The following is a 13,407-nucleotide window of genomic DNA, read 5'->3' on the forward strand; positions in this document are numbered from 1 at the left end:
TTCTCCCTCTCTTTTTCAACTGAACGGCACCTCAGCCATGGCAAGCCGCCAGGTAGACATTGCCACCCAGGGTTGGTTCATTGGGCTTATGTGTGCCATCGCCCTCCTGATCCTGATTCTCTTGATTGTCTGCTTCATCAAAAGGAATAAAGGAGGCAAATATCCAGGTGAGTGCACCTTTCACCAAGCCCTGTATTTAGAGGCCTTGCAGAGTGCTTGACATGTTAATGGCCTTGAAAGCAGTGGAGAGGAGATGAATTAGACCTCATATTAGATGAATGTCGCATTAGGAATGAGGTGATGAGATCTGGCTCTTCAACTTTAAAATATGATATTTAAAGGACCTCATAAAGGCTCATCAGGTGCTTCGTAGGAAGAAGCAAGTAAAGCTGAAATAGTGTTAGGACAGCCAGACAAGCAGACCCTAGACACATCATCGGAGCAACATGGAAAATGATGGCATTTTCAAAGAACAGCAGTGGACTGACATAAGAGTTAAACCCTTAAAAGAAGATTGATTGATTTATTATTGTCGCATTTATTGGGATACAGTGAAAAGTATTGTTTCTTGCGAGCTGTTGCAGACAAAGCATACTATACATAGAGAACATAGGGGAGAAGAAAAGGATAGGATGTAGAATATAGTGTTGCAGTTGCCAATGGGATGAGAAGAAAGATCAGCTTAATGTGTGATAGGACCATTCAAAAGTTTGATGGCAGTAGGCAAGAAGTTGGTTCTTACGTGTTTTCAGAAAAAGGTGGAAGAGAGTATGTCCGGGGTGTGTGGGGTTCTTGATTATGCTGGCTGCTTTTTTGTGGTGGGGGAATTGTAGACAGTGGCAATGGATGGGAGGCTGGTTTGCACGATGGACTGGGCTACGTTCACAACCCTTTGTAGATTCTTGCAGTCTTGGTCAGGGCAGGAACTATACCAAACTGTGATGCAGCTGGAAAGGAGTCTTTCTACGTTGCATCTGTAGAAACTGGTGAGAGTTGTAGTGGATATGCTGAATTTCCTTAGCCTTCTGAGAAAGTAGAAGCATTCAACAATTTATCTTCAAAATCAAAGTAGAATTGAGCATGACACTCTTGTTTCTATGTTGCAGGATGACCGACACCATTGCCGTAAACTAACTCTACTACCAGCACATTTTCAGAACATGACCACATAGCTACAAGGCATCTGTAGCCTTGTCACAATTTACTTTTACATATGCTATCTGATCTTCAACCGCACCCCCGCTCCCCTCCACCACCCACACACATACGCTATCTGGTGTTCAACCACCCCCCTCAAGTCAGGAGTAGCACAGAGTGTACCGTATTGTATCAAATACTGGAGTCCACTACCACAATCACCCTATTATCATAACAGACACTTCTTTTCCTTTTGCTGTGAAGCACAACAGGAGTAGGTTCTCCTTTCAAACACAGTAATTCCATGACCCACCCTCTTTCTGTGGGATATAAATCTCACGAGGTGAAATTCAAGAATCAGGATATAGTTTACCATAAGTTGGTGTGGCCCAACCCCTGCTTAATGTTTAAACATGCAGTTTATTCCTTGTGCCTATGCTAGGAGTTAAGGGATCTTTTATAATTTTTACTGAATATTATAAATTTTTCACCTGTAAATAATTACCCAGTATTTTACCTAAGTTTGTTTGGGATTTGGGAAGATGCAACAGGTTTTGATGGGAGTGAGAATGTTCTGAGTTGATATTTCTTCCACACACTCAGCCAGAGAAACATCAGGCTGAACTTCCTGCCTTTACAGATTGAGTATTGGCTGCAAGATCATCGCATTGTAAAGCTTCCACTACTTTCCCCCCTTTCTTCACACTCCAATCCCCCCTCCATCCCACTCCTCCGTCCACTGGAAGAGCAAGTGAGAAACGACGCAACAAGTTTAATGCATGTCTTTATTTCGATCTCTGCAGTCAAGGAGAAAGAGGATGCTCATGCTGACCCCGAGATCCAGCCCATGAAAGAGGACGATGGAGCCTTCGGTGAATACAGGTGAGCACCTGTCCTGTACCCTGTCAGCTGCCTCTCTGTACTGTCTCATTGAAGAGCTACCCGGCTGGTCGGAGTCCTTAGGTCTGGGCCTGTTGAATGTAGTGAGCTTTGAAACTGTGAATGGTCTGTGTTGGGGTTGTGGCTTTTTTTTTTAAATTTGCGATATCCTGTTTCTTCCTGTTTTGTAGAAAATCTCGGTTCAACAATCCCTCCTTTGTCCCTTAAATGTATGTGTAATTGGCGTTTCATACATAGATCCTGACATCCCAATTTCATCAGTGATAACCCTTGAACTAAAACTGCTGTCTGCCTCTGTAAATTCAATGCAATTCTAATTACGTATGGACTTTTTTGGCACAGGAATGTCCAATCGTTTAATGTTTCGGAAAGGATTGATTCTAGATTTGCATGGCTGGAATCAATTGTTTCCAAGGTTTGCATCTTCTGGGTTGCTAGAGCAGGATGTTGAGTAAATGGCCACAGCAGGCACCTATTTAACAGGAACTTCCTCACACATCGGGGGATGTCTCAGGGCACAGAATAGAACAGTGGACACAAACCGGGAGACAGGGTAATTTATGGGGAAGTGAGAGTTTGGGGCAGAATTGGAGAGTTTAGGAGAAGAGAAGAGTGATTGATTAAGAGAGTTTTGAAGGCAGAGGTAGAGATGTTCAGGGAGGGACTTTCAGTGGGCATGGCAGGCTGTCTGGAGTAAAGGGGGCTGATTGGGATGGCACACTGGTTAGCATTGCGGCCTCTCAGTGTCCAGGACCCGGATTGATTCTGGTCTTGGGTCACTGTCTGTGCAGAGTTTGCACATTCTCCCCATGCCTGTGTGGGTTTCCTCCGGGTGCTCAGGTTTCCTCCCACATTCCAAATATGTGCAGGTTAGGTGGATTGACCACGCTAAATTGCCCATTTGTAACCAGAGTAGGTTAGGAGGACGAGCTGTGGTACATGTGTGGGGTTACGATAATGGGATGGAGGGGAGGTGTGAGTAAGATGCTTTTTCGGAGAGTGGGTGCAGACTCGATGGGCTGAATGGCCTGCTTCTGCACTGTAAGGATTCAATAGTTCTATGATTGGATGAGAAAGAATATATAAATATATGTAGCCTTGCTGCAAATTGTCTCATAGGAAGGACAGTCACAGATCAGGAACACAACTCACGATCCTTGTTCGCTGTGAACAGCTGGTTTGAATGATGAAAGGATTCGTGACCCTCTAGCTAAGATCGAACTTGGAATCAGGCACAATACCTGCTCTTGTCAGCTTGGATATTGTACATCTCTTTTATGGGAACCATGAATTGGGTTCAGTGCGAATTAGAATTGGTTTTTGAAGCAAGCAGTGTGGATTAGGGAGATGGATTAGACATACAGCTTTGTTCGAGTAAGTGCAGAGAAGCTATTTCCTCCGATGGAAGAAGCATCACCTTGAAATGCGACTGAGGCTATTCAGGAGTGAAATCAGAAAGCACTTTAACACACAAAAGCTAGTGAAAACCATTCTGGAATGAAAGGGAAGTCACAGTAATGATGACCATGAGATTGACTGGAGTGTTATTAATAACACAATCTGATTTACTCGTGTGTTTGAGGGAAGGAAATCTGCCTGCACCACATGGTTTGCAGCGATTCAAGAGGCGGGTTGCCACTACTTTTCTCAGGATGTTTGCAAGAAACACTGTCCTAGCCAGCAAAAATCACAACCTGGGAAAGAGCAAAAAACCTGATGAATTAGTACTCTTCCATGTTGAAATCCCTTGGAATCCATACTGAGGGTGACAAGGGTGCAGAATTTCCTTTCATGGGGGAAGTACATTTCGCATCCATCACTGAGAGTTATATAAAGGAATCAGGACTGATTGAGCTAATTGATCCTGAAGGGCAAATCTACCACACTGGGAACCAACATGAAGGAAAAGCCTCCTTGACCTCCTCCTCGCCATTCCCACTGCCACATCTGCTTCTATCCATAAACATATTTGTAGGAGTAACCAGCACACAGCCCTTGAGGAGATAAAGTTCTGTCTTCACACTGAGTGATGATCATGCCATCAAGTTGTGTGGCATTATTCTCATGCCAAATGGGCTAGATTTAGAACAAATCTTGCAGCTCAAAATCAGGCATCCATGAGGCATTGTAGCCTTATAGCCTGGCATTTCACTTATTGTACCTTTACCATTAAGCAAGGGACCAACCATGATTTGTTAAAATGAGGTGACAACCAGGTGAAGCTACTCCAGCTCTCTCTTTTCAGGCACTATGTCCTAAGAGGGCATTGTCGACAATGGACCTGTTGGTCCATGATTATGCTTGGCCCACTAAACCTTGCTCCTGATGGTTCACCTACCACAGGTAATAATACAAATACTTTATCCCCACTAGCAAAACTACGAATTTTTGATTTCTTATGCACTATTTTCATCACATGCTGGACCACCTTTAAATGCTGTCTGGCCAACTCACTATCGCTGGTAAATCTTTCCCTAAATTTTGACACATAGTCCAACAGTATGATCTCAATGCAGGTTTCAAACAGTTTTCTTATCTCATGACCAAATATTAATTCAAATAGACTGAATTTAGTTGATTCATTAGATGCATCCCTAATTGCAAAAAGTACAAATGGAATTCCTTTGTCCTAATCCTCCAGATAATCCTGACAATAAGCCCTCGACATGGTCTTTAAAGTTTGATGCCACCATTCTAATGCTCCCTCTAATTCTGGATGGTACGCAGTTGATTTAAATTGCTTTATTCTTTACTTATCCATAACTTCTCTGAACAGCTTTGATGCAAAAATTGATCCTTGATCTGATGGTATTTCTGTTGGCAGTCTGTTTCTGGTTAAAAAAAAATTAAGTAACTCTAACAGTCCTTTTAGCTGTAATATTGCATAATGTAATGGCATCCAGAAATCTAGTAGACACATCCTTTATAGTTAACAAATACAGATTCCCACTTTTCGTTTTAAGAATGGGTCCCATGCAATAAATTAGGACCCTCGTAAAAGGTTCCTCAAATGCCGGAATGGGTATCAAGGTGCTGGTTTGATTACTGCTTTAGGTTTTCCTTAAAAATGTACGGGTTAGGTGGATTTGCCATGATAAATTGACCCAACAGTCAGCGGGACCAGCAATGTAAATTTGTGGGGTTACAGCGATAGAACCTGTGTGCAATTGTGGTTGGTGTAGGCTTGATGAGCCAAATGACCTCTTTCTGCACTGTAAGGATTATATGATTCTATTACCTGACATCTGACATGTACACCAAAATTCTACCAGCCCTTCCACAGTTCAGGCCAGTAAAAATGTCTTTGTATTTTTGCTTAAGTTTTCCTTACTCCTAAATGACTTCCTACCGGAACCTCATGCACTACCTACAACATCTCCTTTCTATTACCTGCCAGTCATACAACTTGATGAACTTCTACCCATTTTTCATCTTCCTGAATATGTGATGGTCTCCACTTCCTCATTACGACATAAATTTTAATGTAATGACACTAGTATACTCAGATTCTTCTTCTTCGTATGCTTTCTGATACAATTGCTTTACCTCTACATCTTTCTGTTGTAATTCTGCCAACTTTCCCTCTGTCCTTCCTCTTTCTCAACCTTCAGGTCAAGAATTGCTCCTGATAACTGGATCTCAGTCTCCTTTACTCTTTGGCTTCTCCTCCTGATTCAACCTGTGGCTTTGTGATCCTGTTACTACACAGTTGCAAAAAATCCCAGGATATGCTCCCTGTAACACCACAGTTGTTTGATTTTCCACTGCCTTTTCAACCACAGAAGGCATCACTCAAACCTGTGGTCCAGTTATACCATTACCCAGGATAAACTATATCCCTGAGAAAGGTGATTTCTCTATTACTCCTGCCACCATTTTACCAGTTTTCACTGGACTCTGCAACCTTGCCTTACATAATAGAACACAACCCTTTTCACCATGAATTCCACATACTACCATCTTTTCTGGCAATCCTACTCCTGAATGAAATATCTCCTCATCTCTCACCGTTAAAGATTGACTTGCTCCGTATCTCTTAAGATTTTAACTTCTTTACCTACTCCTCCTGGTGGACATAAGTAAACCTTACCCACACAAGTAAATTCTTTAAAGTGATCTGTCACTTACTTATTGACCAACTCCTGAACAAGCTGTATGTTCTTTGGTACCTCTTTATCTTCAACCATTTACTACTGTAACAAACCTCACTGGCTTATCCAGCTTTACCATGTCTGTTTTCCCAGTGCTTTTTTTTAAGCCACCAACACTGCGACTTTGTGTGTCCAACTTTATCACAGTGAAAACATCTGAGGCTTTTTATTCCTCTTCCACCCTCATATATTTCCTTTTCAACCTGAGATAAACAATCCTTACTGTCTCCAACAAGATCTCCTTTGCCTTTACAGCTGGGGATTTCTCTTTTTCCTGGTTTCTATCATTCACAGATTAAAATTGATGTCAAAAGCCAAATCTTGATTCATGAACCAACTTAATCATCTGCCATTTCTGCTGCCAACCTCAGTTTTAACCCTCTGCTCTACCACATGAATTATCACTACTTTGGGAAGTGAATTTTTACCTCCTCCAAGATAACTGTTTCCCTAAGAACATTATATGTCTGTCCTATCTTGAAGACTTTAGTCCGCCTGTCAAAGTTACTTTTTTGATTCTTTCAAATTCTATATACATTTGACCTAGTTCCTCCCTTAGATTTCTAAATTTCTCTCTGTAGGAAAGAAGTTTGCAAACTCCAAATGCTTTGCTTTAACCACCTTTTGTAAACCAGTCTGAGTGACTTCTTCCACACCCAGAAAAAGCTTAGCCACTGAAAGAGCCATTATTCCACGAGGCACCCCTTATTTAAACTAACCAAGTACAACACCTGAAATGAAACAACAGGACATTAACACCCGCTGTCTTATAGCTTTTAATCCCACGAGAGCCTCCAGTTTTGGTAAGGTACGGATCAGAAACCCCAAAGTATGTTATGAAGCTCAATTAGTTTTTTTTCATTTTGGCATTATTGTAAAGATAGTGTTTCACTCCAGATGTGATCCTATTGACACACTCAGAAACTTTTACTAAAACAAACTTTATTTAACAATACAATTTAACCATAACAAATGGATTAGCTTAACTTTTACCAAATGAAATACTTCAACATGACAAGATACAATACTTAACTGCTAATCTATCTCTATTAGTTCCAATTCAAGCAATGTTCCTCTTATCGACTTAAACCCCTCTTCAAAATCAGCCAGTTCTCAAGCTTCCAGAACACCTCTGGAGAGAGGGAGACCTATTTCTCATAGCACGTTCCAACTAGCAGCCCCTAGAGAGAGAGAGACCTCTTGCTTCTTTCAGAGCCCAATAGTAACTGCTTGCTTTTCCCTGTAAGCTTGGCTCCTCCCCTTAAGCACATGACTTTGTTAATCAACCAAATCAAAACCCGACTCTGAAACCCCTGAGGAAAACTCAAATAAACAAAAATGCATGAACTCAGATTTTAAAAAATACACGTTCCTAGCTAAAATCAATCATTAGCCTGCATTTTCAGCATGTGAGCTGCCTGGTGCTCAGGTAAATCGGCACCGTGTAAAACAAAGCTGAGTTTTAAACATACCCCTCACAAAAAACTTGATCTGAATACATTTCATAATGGTACTGTGTCATCACATCCCCACAATCAATGTCCAGGAGATACCATTGATTGGAAACTGAACTGGGCCAGCCATGTAAATGCTAAATACAAGAGTAGATCAAAGGCTGGGAGTTCAGTGGTGAGTAACTTACCACATGACGCTAAAGGCCTGTCTACCATTCACTAAACACAAGCCACGTGGGTGATGGAATATTCTCCGTCTGCCTGGTTACAGCTCCAACGACACTCAAGAGGCACCACACAATCTAGGACAAAACAACCCACTTTAAAGGCATTCTACCCACCAACTTAAACTTCATTCCCTGTACCATCAGTACATAGTGGCAGAAGTGTGAATTGTCTATAAGATGCACTGTAGCATCTCACCCAAGCAACCTGTGACAATAATCTTGAAAGAACAAAGGGACCAGGCATGTGGGAACACCACCACTACCTGCAAGTTCACTCCAAGTCACACACTGTCCTGACTTGGAAATATATTGCTATTGGTGTATATTGGAAATATATCACTGTTTTGACCCACTGTCACTGGGTCAAAATCCAGATTTTTCTAACCTAACAGCACTGTGGGCTTTCCTACACCACACAGGCCATAGAGGTTCTCAAGGGAAGTTAGGGATAGACCTTAAATACAGCCAGCACGGTGCCACAATGGTTAGCACTGCTGCCTCACAGTGCCAGCGATCTGGATTTGATTCCTGGCTTGGGTGACTGTCCGTGTGGGTTTCCTTTGGGTGTTCAGTTTCCTCCTGCAGTCCAAAGATGTGTGGGTTAGGTGGTTTGGCTGTGCTAAATGGCCCTTAGTGTCAGAGGGACCAGCTAGGGTAAATGCACGGATGGGGCCTGGGTGGGATTGTGGTCAGTGGAGACTTGCTGGGCTGAGTGGCCGACATCTGCACTGTAGGATTCTATGACAGGACTTATCAATACGCTCATATGCCTTGAGCAAATAAATTAAAAAAGATTACTTTTAGCTGTTGTTTCCTGATGTGGAAGTGCCATTGCTAATAAGTTAACTGTTCACTGAATATGCTAACGTACAAGTAGAACATAAAGCAATTGAGAATTGATTATTAAAGTCATTGGAGTCGTAGTTCATGCGGTTCGTGTGGTGGTGAGCATTCTGAGATATGGAAGGCTCGCTCTTTGGCCCTGCTGTATGCAGTCAGCACACAATTTGTGTTGCTGCATTCCTCCCTGCAGTGTTCACTGCAGTGATGTAGAATGATAAACTAATCAACAATACATCTTCGAATCATAGAATCATACAGTGCAGATGAGGCCCTTCAGCCCATCTCAGAGGCAACCTCATCTACCACATTCCCCAGTAGTGCATTCCAGACTATCGTCACCCTTTGGTTAAAAAAAAGTTTTTCCTCACATCCCCCTTAAACCTCCTGCCCCTCATCTTGAACCCATGTCCCTTCCTGACTCACCCTTCAACTAAGGGGAACAACTGTTCCTTATCCACTTTGTCCATGCCCCTTATAATCTTGTACACCTCAATCAAGTCACCCCTCAGTCTTCTCTGCTCCAACAAAAGCAACCCAAGCCTACCCAACCTCTCCGTATAACATAAATCTTCCATCCCAGGCAACATCCTGGTGAATCTCCTCTGCGTCCCCTTCAATGCAATCACATCCTTCAATGATGTGGCGACAGGAACTGTACTGTACACAGTCTAGCTGTGGTCTTACCATAGATCTATACAACTCCAGCATGGCTTCCCTGTTTTTGTAATGTATGTCTCAATTGATAAAGGCAAGTGTCCCTTTTTTTTCACACCCCTCACCCCTCCCCCAACATGCCCTTCTGTCTTCAGAGATCTGTGGACAAACATGCGAGGTCCCGTTGTTCCACAGAACTACCTAGTGTCCTACCATTCATTGAATATATATTGAATTCACGTTCAATGAACATCTCGACCAGCACTTCAAATTGCCGAGCAGTGAACCGAGGGAGGAGAGCGAGAGTAGCTTTGAATGGTGTTACAAAATCAGCTTTAGAAATCATTGAAAGCTGCTGAGTTGCTCCTCTTCAATAACCTTCTTGAAGCAAACATTAAATTGCTTGTTTTTTTAATGAGTGCCCACTCCTGGCACCAAGCCTCACTTGCTTCAAGAGTGCATTGAGAAATGCTTTATGCTGACATAATTACCAGAAAGTCATAAGGAGCACAAACTAGGTGGGCAAGGGATGCTGCTGTAAATGCACATTGGGAAAACAGGACATATGACACCTGGCATAAAAGTATAGAGAACACGCTAGTGGTGAAATCATTGGTGTGCCCTATGTGGGTTAGAACCAGGAATGTCTAAATGATGCTAGTGGGACACTGTTGCCATAGTTGCACATTGAAAACAGGTGATGAATCATAGAATGATACAGCACCAAAAGTGGAGGCAAGTTGGCCCATTATGCTTGGGCTGTGTTCTTCAATTAGCCCCAATTCCGTATTCTTTCAGCATACTCCCCAAAATATTTTCCCCTTCAAGTATTCAACTTACTCTTAACTATCTTCTACCACCTGTTTAGCAATGCATTGCAGATTGTAATAACTCACGGCATAACAAAGAAAATGCTTCCTCATGTCACCTCTGGTGTTTTGTCAGTTCTTTTCATCTATGTCTCTCTGGCTACAGCCCCTGCAACTAGAAACAGTTCCTCCTTACTGACTGTACATAACTCTTTATGATTTTGAATGTCTCTTGTTAAATCTCCTCTTAACCATCCCTGTTCAAGGAAGCAATCCCAGTTTTTCTAATCTCTGTTTGTGACTGAAGTACCTCATCTGGTATTATTTTTGTAAGTCTTCTCGACACACTCTTCAAGGTCTTGACACTCTTCCTGAAATGCCCGTAATTGACCACAATTTGAAGAAGGTTTAGCATAACTTCTTTGCTGTTGTTGTCTGTGTTGATATTTGTAAAGCCAAGATTCCCCTATTCCTGTTTAAACAGCCTTCTCAGCTTTTCTGGCCACCTTCAGAGATTGGTGTGCATATAACGCAGATCTCTCTGTTCCTGCACCCCCTCTTATAAACTTGAACCATGTCCCTTGTATTGCTTCACCTCATCGTTCCTATCAAAATGAATCATTGAAATTCATCTGCCATGTGTCTTCTGCCTATGTCACCAGTCTTTCTGTGCCCTTCCCACTGAATACAATTACTATCTGCTCTACTGTTTCTTACATTTACAAGTTTGGTATCATCTGTGGACTTTGAGATTGTGCCCTCCAAGCCCAAGTCCAGGGTCAGAATTTTATGTTGCAGGGGCGGATGTGTGCCTGATCTGGAAGCACATGAAACAACGCATGTCCTGACATCATCATGCCCTCGTGCGATATTTCAGTCAACGGGCACAAGTTGGAATTGCATACACCAACAATCAAGAAGCCAATTTAAACTAATTAACCAGCAATTGACTGGGATCTTACATTGCCCGTCTGCCTCTGTGGCTGATAGGCAGGATGAATGGACAGGCGGCCTTTTACGTTTAAGCTGCAACCTCAATCCAGGGTGGAGTGAAAGGTTAGGGCTTGAATAAAATTAACAAATGTGTCTGGGGACTGAGGTCTGTGTATGATTGTGCTGCCCAGAAACACGTGGCATAGTTTTAACATCGATAGTTATTTAGCAGTCAGCAGATTCCTGCAACATGTCCACAACGCTGTGCCCTCTGAAGGAGCAGATTAGAAACACCAGCCTGCACTCTCCCTTTTCTCAGTATTTCTTCTCCATGGCAGCGCTGAGCCTTTCATAGAGTGTGTTTCATGCTGGGTGATTATTAATTGGCCATCCAGCGTAATATTGCACTAATAACATCTGTTCCCGCCCATATCAAGTTTGGGCGCACTGTGAATGTAAAATTCAGAGCCAGTCATGCATCATGTATCCAAAAGAACAGCGATCCCAATCCATCACCACTACTCTCTGCTTACTGTCCCTCAGCCAATTTTATAACCACGGAGCCGCTGTGCATTCATCACAATGGCTTCTCTTTGGCCAACAAGACTATTCTGTGTTATTTTGTCTCACACCTTTCGAAAATCTATGTGGAGAAAAATCGGCTGCTTTACTCTCTTCAACCCTCCCCATTACTACTTCAGATTTCAATCAAGCTAATCAAACATGATTTACTTCAACAAATCCATGTTGCGTTTCATTTAATAACCCATATTTCTTCCTCACTGGTGTCACATTTGATTCTGAGATGGACTTCTGACCTCAGAATCATGCTGTCTCGAGGGCTGCCTTTTTCCATCTTCCACTCGACTTCATTCCTGTCTCGGCTCATCTAAATCTTCATCCATTTCTCTGACCTTAATCAGTTAAAAGCATGCCTGGCCAGCCTCTGTAAACATGAGGTCATCTAAAACTCTGCTGCTCGTGCCTTAGCTCGCATCAATTCCCGTTGCCCGAGCATCCCTGTGCTAGCTGACCTATATTAGATCCTGGTCCAGCAATGTGTTGACTTTAAGATTCTCATTCTTGTTTTCAAATTCCCCCATGGCCTCGCCCCCTCCATATCTCTGACATTTGTAAAATTTGTAAAATATCCTATTTGTTACTAAGTCGATGTACACCTCATAATGTATGCTTGTGCTTGTACAATTTATACATATAAATTTAACACACACAGACTTGCATTCAGAGTCCAACCTAGAGCACAGTGCATGGACAATCTTTTCTTCAGGTATTGATTTTTTTTTTGGGAGGACCCAAAAGAATCTTCCTTTCAAGTAGTTCCTTCAGATGGCCTTTTTTTTAATGGTTGCTTTGACTGAAGTTCAAATATCCTCTTGAAACTGAGGGTTAATACATCCGCCATAAGTTTTCAATATCATTATTGCCTATTTCTGGGAGTAAATTTTTGAAGGGGAACAGAATAGATTCCGCCAATGCCTCCCAGCCTCAAAAGTAAGAGAGTCTGTGGGGTCTGTCCCTGGTTTCATTTAAAGGATCCCACTTACGGTGATAATCCTGTTGGTGAGTGTGCATGTGTGCGCACACTCACATCACAGAGAGAAGGATTGAACTCGACTGTGTTGCTTTTCACGGGTTGAATACACATTCTGGCAACATCCTCTTTTAAGTAACTGGGTGAGGTATTGGCGGACACTCAACATAGAATCATAGAATCCTACAGTGCAGAAGGAAGTCGTTTGGCCCATCAAGTCTGCACCGAGTACAATCCCACCCAGGTCCTATCCCTGTAACCCCATGCATTTACCCTAGCAAGTCCCCTTGACGCTAAGGGGAATTTAGCATGATCAATCCACCTAACCCACTTATCTTTGGACTTTGGGAGGAAACCGGAGGATCCTATGGAAATCCATGCAGACACGGGGAGAATGTGCAAACGCCACACAGACAGTGACCCAAGCTGGGAATTGAATCCAGGTCCCTGTCTGTGGGAACATATTCCAGCGTAATCCAACAAGTTGAGGAGAGGTAGAGATGAAGGTGGTGAGGGATGTGGAAAGATTATTCTTTGGAATTATGGATGCTGACATTGATAAGTGGTTCTTTTTATTGTTTAAATGGAGTGGCCTCTGTGTATCCCTTAAAAGGGAGGAGCCTCGTTTACATTCCTTAAAGAAGCAATTCTCTCTGCATTCCTTAAAAGGGAGGGACTGTTGTCAATATTCCTGAAAAAGAGGGTCCCTGTCCCTTAAAGAGGAGAGAGGTCCTTGGTATATCCTTT

At 42.5% G+C, this 13,407-nt stretch overlaps 1 protein-coding gene across 31 annotated transcripts in view; it reads left to right on the forward strand.

Annotated features, from left to right (window-relative positions):
• Positions 1-13,407, forward strand: part of nrcama (neuronal cell adhesion molecule a) — a 379,563-nt gene that overhangs the window by 354,513 nt on the left and 11,643 nt on the right. For 30 of the 31 annotated variants that reach the window (XM_080190688.1, XM_080190703.1, XM_080190698.1 and 27 more), the window contains 2 exons: positions 36-167; positions 1,941-2,019. In XM_080190688.1, the coding sequence (XP_080046814.1) occupies positions 36-167; positions 1,941-2,019 (211 nt within the window). Of the gene's footprint in view, positions 1-35; positions 168-1,940; positions 2,024-13,407 lie in introns of those variants that run through there. The other variant, XM_080190721.1, reaches the window with a different exon arrangement.

Source organism: Carcharhinus amblyrhynchos, chromosome 6, assembly GCF_965287045.1.
Source record: "Carcharhinus amblyrhynchos chromosome 6, sCarAmb.v2.hapA, whole genome shotgun sequence".
In the NCBI taxonomy this organism is placed as follows: Eukaryota; Metazoa; Chordata; class Chondrichthyes; order Carcharhiniformes; family Carcharhinidae; genus Carcharhinus; species Carcharhinus amblyrhynchos.